We start from the raw sequence: 13418 nt of genomic DNA on the forward strand, positions 1-13418 counted from the left end.
AGTATATACTAAATCTTATTTTTAATTATGTATCTAATTATTAGTTACAAAATGATGAAATTGATTATTTTTTGATTTTTTTGGAAAACGGTTTTGAAGAAATTGAAAACGACTAAATTTTTAAATAAAATCTTGCTAAAGCTAAACTTTTTTAAGCTTTAGAAAATCCATAATTATTGTAATAATAAATAAATGTTTATTTACAAGATTTAAATATTGAAAATAAAATTTTTTTTAATCTTATTTTTTAAATAAAAGCAATATTTTCATAATAATAATCTATAAATGATAAATAATAATAATAATATTACAGTTTGATGATAAAAAACTACTTTTAATAAAAAACTAATACCGAAATAAATGAAATATAATAATTAATAAATACTATAATAATATATATGGACAAAAACGAATTCTTATCAGCTTTTTTTTGTTTAGAAATAATTAATAACTTTGTTTATTTATTACCTTAAAATTAGAATTTTTAACAAAAATAACTTTTTTTTTAATTTTTGGGAATTTTCGGATTTTTTTTAGAAACATTTTTCTTCAAATAAAAATAAGAAAATAATGATTAAAAAAATACTAATAATTTTTATTTTATAGAAAAATTGAATACATTATTAGATAAAAGCTTAATTATATTATTAAAAAATGCTTTAAAGTAAGTTTTTATATAATTATCTTTTCTTAAAAAAACAGAGGAAAAAAATGAAAATTTAAATAGTTTTCTTTGTTTAAGTAATAATCTTGTTCTAAATATTACTTTAGTTTCTGGCTAATTAAATATTTTTTTTGTCGAATAAAATCTTAAAATTATTTAAAGTATGATCATTTTTTATAAAAATAAAGCATAGAGCTTATAAATTGCTTAATTAGGAATTATTTGTTCAATTAAAATTTAAAATTAGTAATTTATTTTAGAATTTAAATAATTTTTAGAAGGAAATTTTTAACCTTTGTCTAAGCTTTTGTTAGCTTTAATTAATCCAAAAATTATAAAGGAGAATTAGATTTAAAAAATAATTGAGAATATTGGCTGGTAGAAAATATTAGAAAGCGAAATTTGCATTGTATTAATAAACGAAATAATCAAATAAAATAAAGATGAATTTTTTTTTGGAAAATAATATATTTTCTAATTGAACAAAATTATGACTTTTTTTTGTTTTTCTAGCAAAATAAAATAATGAAATTTTTTTTATTGAAATTTTAATTGAGAAAATGTAAAAAGAAGAAAAAAATAAAAAAGAAATTTTAAAAATTTTAAAGCTTTTTTTACCTCTTTTTTTATATTTACCTTTTTCTTAAACAATCCCTGCTTTTTATTTTAAAAAAATATAAATCTTTTTATTTTAGACTTTTAATTTTTCATCTGATTTTTATTTTAATTTTCATATATTGTTATTTATTTTTTCACTTTAAGCTCTTTCTTTTATTGAAAAAGATTATTTTTATAATCCTCAATTATGTTATGAAGCTTAAATTATTTATTTTGCTAAAGAAATTGCTTAAAACTATATAAATTTTTATAATAAATCAATTGTATAAACACTTATTCTACTTTTTATTAATTTAGTAAAAGTTATTGAAGATTAAATTCCTTTAAAATAAGAAACTCAAAATGTTTTTTATTGTTAAGAGTTAGAATAATTGGTACTTAATGGATTTCAATAAAATGATTCTTTAGAAGAAAAATATTTTTTTTTATTTTTTTATGAATAATTTAAGTTTTATATTTTTATGAATAACTTTACAAAAATAATGAGTATTTTAGATTTATTTTTAAAAAAATACTAAAATTAAATTCTTGTTTTATAAGAAATTTGTAAGTAATATAATAGAAATGATATTAAACAAATTATATATTAGAAATATATTAATTTTATCCTTTTTTCAAATTCTAATTCTTAATATATAACATGTAATATATATAAATGTATATTTTTTATAATATAAATTTAAGAATCTAATATTGTTGAAATAATTAATAACATTGAAAGCCCTTAATTACTTGAATAATATTTTTTTCCATTAAAAACTATTATAAATAAAATAAATGAAAATAATAACTTAAATTCCTTAATAGCTATTTTTTAATAGTTTATGTATAGGATATAAGAATTCTAGAATTTCGAAAAATGCTAAAAAATCAAAGAATAATTTATTGATTTTGCAAAAAAAAAATTAGGATAAGTTTGTGAAGATAATATAATAAGATCTTTGATTGATATATGAATATATTAATTAAATATAATCAAATTTTTTATATTATAGTATTTTTTTAAATTAATTTAAAGATTTTATTTTAAATAATTATATGATTTATAATATACAATAATATTATAAAAATAAATTTAGAATAGGTAATAAAAATGTAGAAGAAATTATATATATTAAAGGTGATTATATAAATAAATATATAATATATATATATATATATATAAATTAAATAATTATAAAAAATTTTTTATATTAATTATTTTTAGTTTTTTTTATTATTCATACTTTTTTTGTAATCGAATTTTTTTTAAAAAATTATTTTTTTTAAAAAAAAATTAATATATACTATTAGTCTTTAATTTGTCAAATATTAGTTAAATGTCTTAATATATTCCCATACTAAATGAATGTGGGTACTATAAATAATAAATTAAATTAAATCAAATATTAAAAAAGATCATGCAAAATGAAATTCGAGTCATCTGCTTAATTAGCTAACCATGTTAAAAAAGTAATTTAAAAAATTATATAAAAAAAACTGTGTTTTTTTTTATTTTTAATAATAAAAAGTTTTGTGTAAATAGCGATTATAATGATCTTGACAAACTTAATAAGAAGTATAATGAATTAAGAATGGGATTAGGATAATAAATGCCAAATATAAATCCAAATGAAAAAGATTAAAATTTATTAAAAAAAGCTGGACAAATGAGTTTATAATAAGCAAAAGCTGGATTAAAAACAGAAGACCCTGCATTTAAAAAATTAGAAAGAGTTGCACAAAAATAAAGAGAAGAAGAATTAGAAGAACAAATAAAAAAATTAAAATAAGATAGAGTTTAATAAAGAGAATAATAAAGATAAGATAATATTGAAATGTCTAATTTATTAAATAAATATCCAAATAAATAAGATTTGGATTTATATAATTAAATAGAATAATAATAAATTAAAAACGAAATAAGGAATACCAAAGGGGTTGAAAATATAGAAAAAATGCAATACTTAGCAAGAAAAAATGATATGTTAAATTAAAAATAAAACTAATTAGTTAATTAATTATATTAGGAAGTTTAAAATGTACTATTTTTTTTTTTTTTTTTAAAAAAAATGAATATTTTATAAAAATAAAGGGTTAAAATATTGCAGACTATAAAAACATTTAAATAAACGAAATGGCAAATCAAGAAAGGAGTGAAAAAATATTGAATTTAAGATAATAATAATTAGAATTAGAATAATAAAAGAATAAACTCATTAATTAAATTTATTCCCCATCCAATAACTAATAATAATAAACTCGAATCAAAGAAAATAAATATTTTGACCCCAATCCTAACTAAAAAAACATTAATTAGGATAATATGCCTATATAGGATTTATAAAGACCTTTTTCAAACCAGTAATTATAAGATTTTACTAACCGGAAAAAAACTCCTTAGGAAAAGAGTTTTTATTAAAATAATATAATTTTTAAATAATTAAATAATAATAAATAAAAAAAAAGAGGAAGAATTATTAAATAATGAAAGAAATAAAAACTGGAAAGATCATTCGGAAAAAATGCTTGATGATATTCGTAAAATAAAATAAGATTATTAAAGAGCGGGAGGAAAAGATAATCGTTTTTTAGAAAATTTAGAAAACTTAGACAAGTTTTATTAAAAAAAAGAAGTATAAAATCCTATAATTATAAATAATTAAGAATTTATATCACCTCCAACAATAGATCCTTAAAATAAATAAATATTAAGATTGTAAGATTAAATAAATTAAATGTAAAACTAAAGAGAATAAGAAAAAATATTTTTAGACAAAGAAAAAGAATTATAAAAATTATAAATAGAATTATAAAATTTATAAAATTAATAAAATAATAATAATATCGAAAATTAATAATAAATTAATTTATTTCCTTAAAATACTGTATTTTTAAATAAAAATGGATAACCTTTAATTTATAACAATAATAATAACAATTTAGATTATAAAAACAATCAAAATTTTACTTTGGGATAAATTAATAGTTCTATTCATGGATATATGGATCATGGAGAAAACCCTTTCAGTATTTTTACTTAGTAATAAGAATTTTTGTTATAAAATGAAGTCAGATGTGTAGATTTGGATGAAGAAGAGCGAATATTAGCAAATTTAGCGAAAGAAGAAGTTGATTAATTAAGAATATTAAGCAGAATACCTATAGGCACTGAACTTTATAGATTCAAAATGGAATAATATAAAGAGTTAAGTACTTTGAAATCAGAAATGGAGAAAATAGCTAATGAATAAAAACTTTAAAGATTAAGAAGAGAATTCGAATACTAAAGAAGAGAAGAAGATAGATAATATGATAATGAAAAGTATATTTTAAAACTTAATTATTTTTTAATTATCTATATATATATTTAGATGGAATGATGATCAAAGAAAATGGATTATTGCGTAAAGAATTAGAAAAGATATGGGACCCACTGTCGGTTTAAAACAATATGATTAAAATGATGGATTGGTCATACATTGGGATTATATTTTGGGTTTACCTAAAAGAAATAATTTCGCCTAAGTTGTATTCGGAGTTTTTAATAATGGTATTTGTTTTATGTTTTGTGTTTTTTTATTTTATTTTGAAAGGTGATACTTTATATACTCCTAAGATTGTTGATGCAAAAGATTGTGAAGTATATATTATTTTAAATAAACAATAAAAACATAAATATTATTTATATAGGTTGAAAGTGCAGAAACTGTAAGATGTATTATAGGAGATTCTCATTAAGTAATAAATATATATATAAATATATATATATATATATATATATATATATATATATTTAAAACTCATATAATTATTTATATAAATAAAGGTTTTCGACATACCACCTTCGACTGATGCTTTATTAATTATGGAAGTATAACTTCCCTTTTCAAAGAAAAAAGGAGATAACACAAACAAAACAGAAAGTTTAGGGTGGACTTAATTAGATTTATTTGACTTAAAAAAAGAACTAAAGTAATTATTTATTTATAAAAAATTATACCTTTCTATAAAAAAAGACGAGGAAAATTCAAATGTCCTATATATTATCCACCAACCGACTAAAATATAACAATAGAAGATATTCGGCATTTAGAACCTATTCCAGGTACATGGATATATCTTAGAATAGCATATCCAAATGATGATGATTTCAGTAAATAAAAATCTCGTTATCCAGATCATACAATGCATGAATATATAATTCCGAGAATTCATTTAAGAAATGATTTAGGATATAGATAATAATAAAAAATCTAATACACAATGCCTAACTAAGACTAAATGTTATAAAATATATCTTATCCAGATTAATCCTACAGGAATTACTAAGAACCTTAACCTTAATCCAACGGATATTATGATGTTCCAAGACCATCTGATGATAAACAAAAAAAAGGTTTTTTATTTTATTTTATTTTTATTTATTATTATTTAAAATATACAAAAATAAGGTCTTTCTGTTTCTGTAATGAATATCTAAAATTATAAGCCAGTATAAAATATAAAAGTATTAATTGGACTTCTTTAAGACGCGAAAATAGTATTAGATGATAATAATAAATAATGTAATTTCTATACTTCAGTCCATAATCCTAATTCCGAAGAATAAATGGAAGATTTACCTTAAGAGGCTGTTATTCCATTAGTTGAATAAAACTAATAAGTATATTTGTATTCTATATAAATATAATATATTTTTGTTAAAAAATAAAAAGTCAAATATGATGAATAATAAATAATTTGGAGAAATATTAAAATGGCAAGAAGAATATAAATTTTATAAAAATATTCCTAATACATTTTGGGAAAATAATAGACAAGATTTATATATTGGCATTTAAGTTTTAGAAAAGGAACCTCCAAAGAGTATTTCAAATCCTGGAGATTCTGAATCTTATAAAGGATAATATAATACTATTGGTTGGAATTTTATTAAAGTAATTACTAATGATTTTCAATATTTTTAATAAATTATTATAAACAAAGGTAAATAGAGAAGATGGTTCAATAAAATCGGGTTTATATACTGTAGATTTATTTGAACCTCCGGCAGTAAAGCCTCCTGTAAGAGAAGATTTACAATAAAAAACAGGAAAAATGATTGATATAATAGTCTAACAATATATATATGATTAAGCATCTATTTTAAAATCTTAAACGAAATCGTAATTATAAAAAACAAATAAAAAAAATAAAAACAAAATAGAAAACCTTAACCAGCTTCTCAATAACCTGAAGAAGAACAAGAGATTTTAGATAATAGTCCTTATATTCCAAACCCTAAACCGTAGTATAAAACAAAAGCTTTTCAAAAAAGAATGGGAATCGATTTTTATATTGACGGTTTGAGATATTTACCAGATAAAGTGACTGTTTCTAGGATTTATTTAGATGTTTTTAATGTTAATTATGAGCCTATTTTCGAATAAAATTCTTGTTTACCTGAACTTGATTCTACTTCATTTAATCCTATTTGTAATTTTAGATTAGAATTAAGAAAAGAGCATATAGATCCTTCTTCTATTGTTTTAATGACAATTGTTACTTTAGATAAGTCCATTAATGAAATAAGAATTATTGGTTATTCAGCTATTCCTTTATTTATTACTCCTGGATAAAATGGAAAACACCCTTCTAGTTAAAATATAACTGTATATATTTTTACTATTATTTTTTGTTCAAAGATATATATTTTTTAACTATTAAAAGGAAGTATTTTTATATAGTGGAGCATATTAATTACCTATTTTTTCTTAATAAATTAAAAGAGTAGTTCCTTTTACTATTGACAAAATGTTTAATTTATTTTAAATATTAAATAAATAATTTATATATTTTATTAAAATAGTTATAATCTTGAAAAATTGCCATGTGCATCTATTTTAGTTAGAATTTATGCAGCTCCTATGGATGAAAAAGGATTAAATGCTTTATCTATAAAGGATTTTCCTGACCAAAAAATATGGCTTTCGAAAGGTTTATTTCATCCGAGGCCTTTGTATTCTAAAAAAGTATAAAAAAAAAAATATATATATATATACATTTATTTTTTGTTCGATAAATAAGGTTTATAATACCAGTTGGTATGAAGCTAATGATGCTGAAAAAAAGCTATTTCCTTATAGAGTTATAAGAGAAGATATAAGTATAAAAGAATAAGCTTATATTATAATAAAAGGAAAGAATATAAATAAAAGATTTGTAAATAAAAAAAAATTCAAATTAATTATAATTATTAATAATAACAAAAAAAAGAAAAACACAGAATTATATTAATTCTTAGATGACAATATAATATTAACTGATGATACTAAAATGATAGATATGACCTATTTCGCAAAATATTCTTAATAATCAGGAGTTAAGTTTAATTTGGATGGATTACATTAAGTGCCTGACGAATCTTAAATATATGTTGCATTCTTCTCATATAACCCACCCTTTGGAGGCTTTTATCCTTATTTACCTGATGGCGCAGAAAAAGAATATGGTTCTGATGATGAGGACGATCCTGAATTTAAACCTTATTTACAAAAAAAAGAAGATTTAGAATATTAAAAATAATTATAAATAAATGAAAAATAAAAAGTTATACAATTACCACCAGATTCGACTGAAGTATATTTTTTTTAGTTTTTTAAATAAAAAATAAATACTAAGGTTCATTTAATTTCAACTTTAAAATGGAGTTCTGCAGCCTAAAGTCCTTAATTTGATGATTAATGGTCTACATTTAATAAAGAGTTTAATAGATATCAATGTATTATAGTGGATATTAAAAGCATAACTTTTAAAAACGTAATTATTATAAAAATCAATAATTTTGTTGTTAAAACAAATATAGATTAATCCTTAATTTACTGATGTTGGATGGACTATTGTCCCTGTTTTTACTCCCGATGGATATGTATAATCAGGAACATTCCAGATTCCATTAATAAAAGGAGCTGTAAACGCTAATTTTTTATATGAGTTAAGAAAAAAAAACATGAAAAAACTAAGAAATGAAAATAAAAGAGATAAAAAATAACCTTGGGATTTCTTAATGGAAAAGGTTTAATAGAAAAGAAGTGGATTTAAATTTTTGGAATATACCTCAATTATTTGTAGAGTTTTAGATTCATAAAGAGAAGTAATATTATTTTATTTAAATATAAATAAGGATAAATAATAATAAAATATATATAAATATATATTTATATATATATATATATATATATATATTAATATTTTTTTATTATTTTAAGGGACATTTATAACAAAGATTCGATACTAATAGAATGATTTATGATTATTTGCCTTCATAAAATAAAATGAAGTATTCCTATAATGAAGCAGTAGAACTTAAATTAAAAGAAAAAAAAAGGCTGTCAGCTAATGTACCTAATAAAGAAAGTTAAGCAAATTATAATAGAAAAATCACAGATGCTTGCATTTTTACATATAATTTAGTAAGATATATGTGATAAATTTTATAATTATGGTTATAAAATATTTTAATAATATATGTAACTTTTTTGTTCATATTATTTATTTATTTTTAAAAACCTATATATTATAATAACTTTTATAAAATATGATATATTTAAAATTATTTGCTTATATTATTAATAAACATGAATAAATAATTTATAAATAAATTTAATTATAATGATATTATAATGTATATTAAAATTTAATAATTTATACATTTTGTTATCGCTCTTTAACATATATTTTTTTGTTTATATTTTTATTTTTTTTAATATTTATAGCTCTTTAAAAACCCTATAATTAAATACATTATCTAAAATATTATAGGAAATATTCTATTTATATTATTTTAATTACTTTTTTATGAAAAATTATTAATATATTTAAATAACTATAAATTATTAAATTATAGGGAATTTTTTATAAACTTCAACAATTCTTTTTAAACCTAAATATCGCTTTTTTCCAAAGAAATTTGTAAACTTTTTATTTTAATTCATTTTTTTAAAGTTATTCTTTTTTAAATCTTATTAATAACTTCCAAATGACTTTTATATTCAATTTATATTTTATTAATTTTATCCAAAATACTTCCTATATAATTAATAGTATATACAAATAAACCTATGAAATTTATAACACAAAAGTTATTTTAATAAAATTACATATATTAAAATTGAGCCTTTTAGACCTTTTAAAATAACTATTATTGTAGTAGTTTACAAATAATAAGATTATATGAATTATTCTTACTATAAAGAGTTTGTATATAATAATGAATATAAATATCAAAATATTAAATTACTATCTAATCTAAACTATATAATATATTATTTATTAATTAATATAAATTATTTATATTTTACAAATTTTAATAATAATTTAATCAATTTTTTTAAATACTTTAAAAATAGAAAAAAAAAATTATGAAAAATATAATAAATTTTTAATAAAATAGAAATACAGAAAATTAATTTTAAGAAATGATATTCAATATTTTTTTCAATATTATTTTAGATGTTTAAATTAAATTATTATTTATAAAATTAAAGTATTTCAAATAAAAAAAATGTTATAAATAAATAGGATAAAGTAATATCACACATATTAAGGATATTACACTTGTAAATATATTAATTTTATTTATAGGTTCTATTTTATTTAAAATAATTAAGAAATATTTATTTAATTTTTTAATTAAACTTATTATTTATAATAATATTCTGTTTAAATAATGTATCTTTTTGGCTAAAACTTATTTATTCTTTAATTAAATATATAATAAAATAATTCAAATTATTAACAAAAATGTTTTTTAGACAAATATAATGCAATTTGTCTAAAAATATATATTTATTTTATCTTTTTTTATTATTTATTAAATTTTTAAACTTTTCTGTAATTTATTAAATTATGTTTTACTTAAGTTATTTATCTAATTATTTTTGATTTAGTTCAATACTTTTTTTACTTTTAAAATATATTTTACATATTTTATTTTTATATTACATGGTTTTAGTGTAAATTAACCATTGTATTCTACTTTTTAAAATATTCCTAGCAAGTTTATGTTCTTCTTGTTCATTAAATATTTATTTAAATAAAGAATAATTTAAATTTTATCATATCTTTTTTAAAAAATACTTTAATTAAATATTTTCTTTTTTCTTGTTTATTTTTCTAAATATTTAATATTTTAATTTTATAAGTATTTTAATAATTAAAATAAATAATAAATATTTTTAAATTATTAGTCAATTTTTTATATAATAAATTAAATAAATAAAAAATTAAAATAAATAAATATTTAATATTTTATATTTTTTTTTAATATAAATAATTATTTTTTTATTTAACTAATAAAAAAAAAAAAAAATTTATATATATTTATATATAATATATTTTTAAAAAAAAATATATATTCAAATAAAATTTTATATGTTAATATATATTCTTTTATTAATTTTATAATAATATATATTTTCATATAAATCTTATTATATTTATCTAATTAATTATAAAGTTAAAAATTAAATTTAATAAGAATTAGAAATTTAAAATTTATATTATTTTGTATTCTTTCTATAATTTAATCAACAAAAAATAAGATTAGAAAAATTTATATTTTTTTGTTTTTTATTAGATTTAGTTTTTTTTAAAAAAAAAAATATTACTAGAAATAATAAAAAAATTATATTTATGATATTATATTTAAAAATATTATTTAAATCAGAAAATTTAAGTTTTTATTTATTTTATTGAGTATAATTGACTTAAAATAAAAAATAAAAATTAAAGGATTATTTTGTAATAAATTTTATTAATATTATTTTTTTATATAATTTAATTAACAAAAATATATTTTTTTTTGATGGAAAATTGTGATTATTACAAATCATACATTTACCAAAATCATAGTATTAGTTAAATAAATAAAAAAGATAATTAAGAGATAATATATACAAAATATAATTAATTATATTTTAATTTTCTATTATTCTTACCAACTCTATAATTATTTATAACAGTTTTTTTGGCTAAAAGTATGATATTTGCATTAGTTTCGTATTTTATTTTTATATTAATTATAATACCTGCATTTACTATTATTTATTTTAAGTTGAACTTTGTTTTTTTTATACACAAAGAAATTAATAAGCTTTATTTTTAATTTAAATGCGGATTTGCCTTGTTTTTTTGTATGTTTTTTTGTATTTTAGGAATTTACATTTTACTATTAGTTGAAAATTTGATTAAATAAAAATAAAAGTTTAATTTTACCTATATTTAAGTTAGCTTTTGTACTTTAATTTATAGTTTTGTACTACCTTTATTTGAAGAATGGTATTGGAGACTTTTTTTTAAAGTGTTAATTAATCCTCTAAACAAAGAATATATTAAATGGTATATTAGTTTCACATATTCTCTAATGTATTTATTTTTGATTTATTATATGAACTTTAAAGCTTATATTTCTATTTCTTTTTACATTTTTGTTTTATTTTTGCAAAGAATTCTTATCCTTATTAATGAGTAAGTAGGCTTTGTTTCATCTTGGTTAGCTTAAATGGGAATAAATATGGGTTTTTCTATGTGTCTTGTAAGTTTTGCAAAAAACTCTTTTTAAGGATGAAGTTTATTCTATCTATTATAATTTAAAAGAAAAAATTTACATGTAGAATATGCGAATCAATTAAATTATATGTATATATTTTGAGTTAAAAAAAATAATATTTATATAATAACATAATATAATAAAAACATTAAATAAATATTTTTATTTAAGAAATAACTAATTATTTTATAAGTATATATCTCTGATGAATATTAATTAAAAATTAATAAAATAACTTTAATATTAAAAATTTTTTATTATAAATTTATTTTATATAAAATTAAATATTTAACACTATTTAAATTTAATTTTTATATATTAATTTTTTTATTATTTTTTTATTTTAATAACAATCTAATAAAATGCTTAATAAAAGTCTATAAAGTCATTTCTCACTTGCTTAATTAAAAAAAAAACATAAAAATAATATACTCCTTTATTTTTCAGATAAGATATATAATAATTTCCTAATCATAATTTATAAGATGATAAAACAATTTTGTCTTTTTATGGAAATAAATCTAACATAATTTACAATTAAGTAAATAAATAATAAAATAAAATAAAGTAAAAAAATAATAATAACTTGCATAATATTAATTCTGCAAATTAATCAGAACGAAATTTAGATGGTAAAAAAATATAAATAAAAAAATTATTAATTATTATAAAAATATGTTCCTTAAAAGATATTTTATCTGATCATGAATATGAAAAATTATAAAAACTAAATAAAAATAAAAAAAGAAGAAATGGAATATTTAAATAAATATATGGATTACAAATAGAAGATATATTAAATAGAAGATTAAGTAAATCAAACAAATAAATATATGAAGCATAAAATAATAGCTAATATTAATTTAAAAATTAAAGAAATTTAGTTTAAGGAGAAATTAATTAAACTAAATAACTAATTAATAACTCTACACAAAAATAATTAAATATATAAGGATACTCACCTAATAAAAACAAAATTTTAAATAATAGTAATTCATATACTATTTAAAATTAAGAATATAAGGGGATATAAAATTTAGAAGGAGAATATCTTAGATAGTTTTTATAAAAATAGTTTGAAAAAAATATTTCTAATAGTATAAGCGACTTAAGAGAAATATTTATTATACATAAAAGCAAAAGTAACTAATTTTTATAATCTTTAAAAGTAGAAAACTTTTATATCCCTGTTTATTCAAAAATTATTGATAATATAGAATTAACTTTGAATTTTTTAGATTGGAAAAATATATTATTTAATAAATTTGGATTTTAGGAATCTTCATAATAAAATATATTTACTTTAAATGGATTCGTAATTACGAGTTTAAATTAAATCCCTTTAAAAGAATCGATTTTGATTATTTAAGGTATTTTTTAATATTATTATTTAGTTAATTATTTTTCATAAAATATATATAAGAAAATACAAATGTTTTGACATTTTGGAAAGATATATAAATTTATCATAATTTTTAAGTTACAACGCAAATATTTTAATAATATATACAATATATTAATAGTCTAAATTCTAAAGAATAAATTTATTAGAATTTAATTCTTTTT

At 17.1% G+C, this 13418-nt stretch overlaps 1 protein-coding gene across 1 annotated transcript, besides 16 other annotated features; it reads left to right on the top strand. All coding sequences in view use genetic code 6, as the record gives it.

The window, feature by feature from the left end:
• The first annotated feature begins 1705 nt into the window (after positions 1-1705).
• Positions 1706-1756: a microsatellite.
• A 651-nt stretch (positions 1757-2407) lies between these two features.
• Positions 2408-2446: a microsatellite.
• Positions 2408-2447: a microsatellite.
• Positions 2448-4046: 1599 nt separating this feature from the next.
• Positions 4047-4087: a microsatellite.
• A 179-nt stretch (positions 4088-4266) lies between these two features.
• On the top strand, positions 4267-8730 carry IMG5_155830 (hypothetical protein; the record flags this gene model as incomplete). The annotated part of the gene is made up of 16 exons (XM_004030621.1): positions 4267-4586; positions 4636-4814; positions 4858-4904; positions 4955-5002; positions 5091-5236; positions 5281-5660; positions 5716-5927; positions 5980-6201; positions 6251-6429; positions 6471-6915; positions 6974-7059; positions 7113-7275; positions 7331-7465; positions 7520-8062; positions 8109-8396; positions 8512-8730. The coding sequence occupies 16 exons, from the start codon at positions 4267-4269 to the stop codon at positions 8728-8730; spliced, it is 3612 nt and encodes a 1203-aa protein (XP_004030669.1).
• Positions 5010-5057: a microsatellite.
• Positions 5663-5697: a microsatellite.
• Positions 8428-8488: a microsatellite.
• Positions 8442-8494: a microsatellite.
• Positions 8443-8488: a microsatellite.
• Positions 8731-10408: 1678 nt separating the features above from the next.
• Positions 10409-10456: a microsatellite.
• A 47-nt stretch (positions 10457-10503) lies between these two features.
• Positions 10504-10541: a microsatellite.
• A 138-nt stretch (positions 10542-10679) lies between these two features.
• Positions 10680-10735: a microsatellite.
• Positions 10736-11036: 301 nt separating this feature from the next.
• Positions 11037-11088: a microsatellite.
• Positions 11089-11427: 339 nt separating this feature from the next.
• Positions 11428-11452: a microsatellite.
• A 704-nt stretch (positions 11453-12156) lies between these two features.
• Positions 12157-12195: a microsatellite.
• Positions 12157-12200: a microsatellite.
• Positions 12201-13418: the final 1218 nt, after the last annotated feature.

Source organism: Ichthyophthirius multifiliis, assembly GCF_000220395.1.
Source record: "Ichthyophthirius multifiliis unplaced genomic scaffold scaff_1120509251183, whole genome shotgun sequence".
Classification (NCBI taxonomy): Eukaryota; Ciliophora; class Oligohymenophorea; order Hymenostomatida; genus Ichthyophthirius; species Ichthyophthirius multifiliis.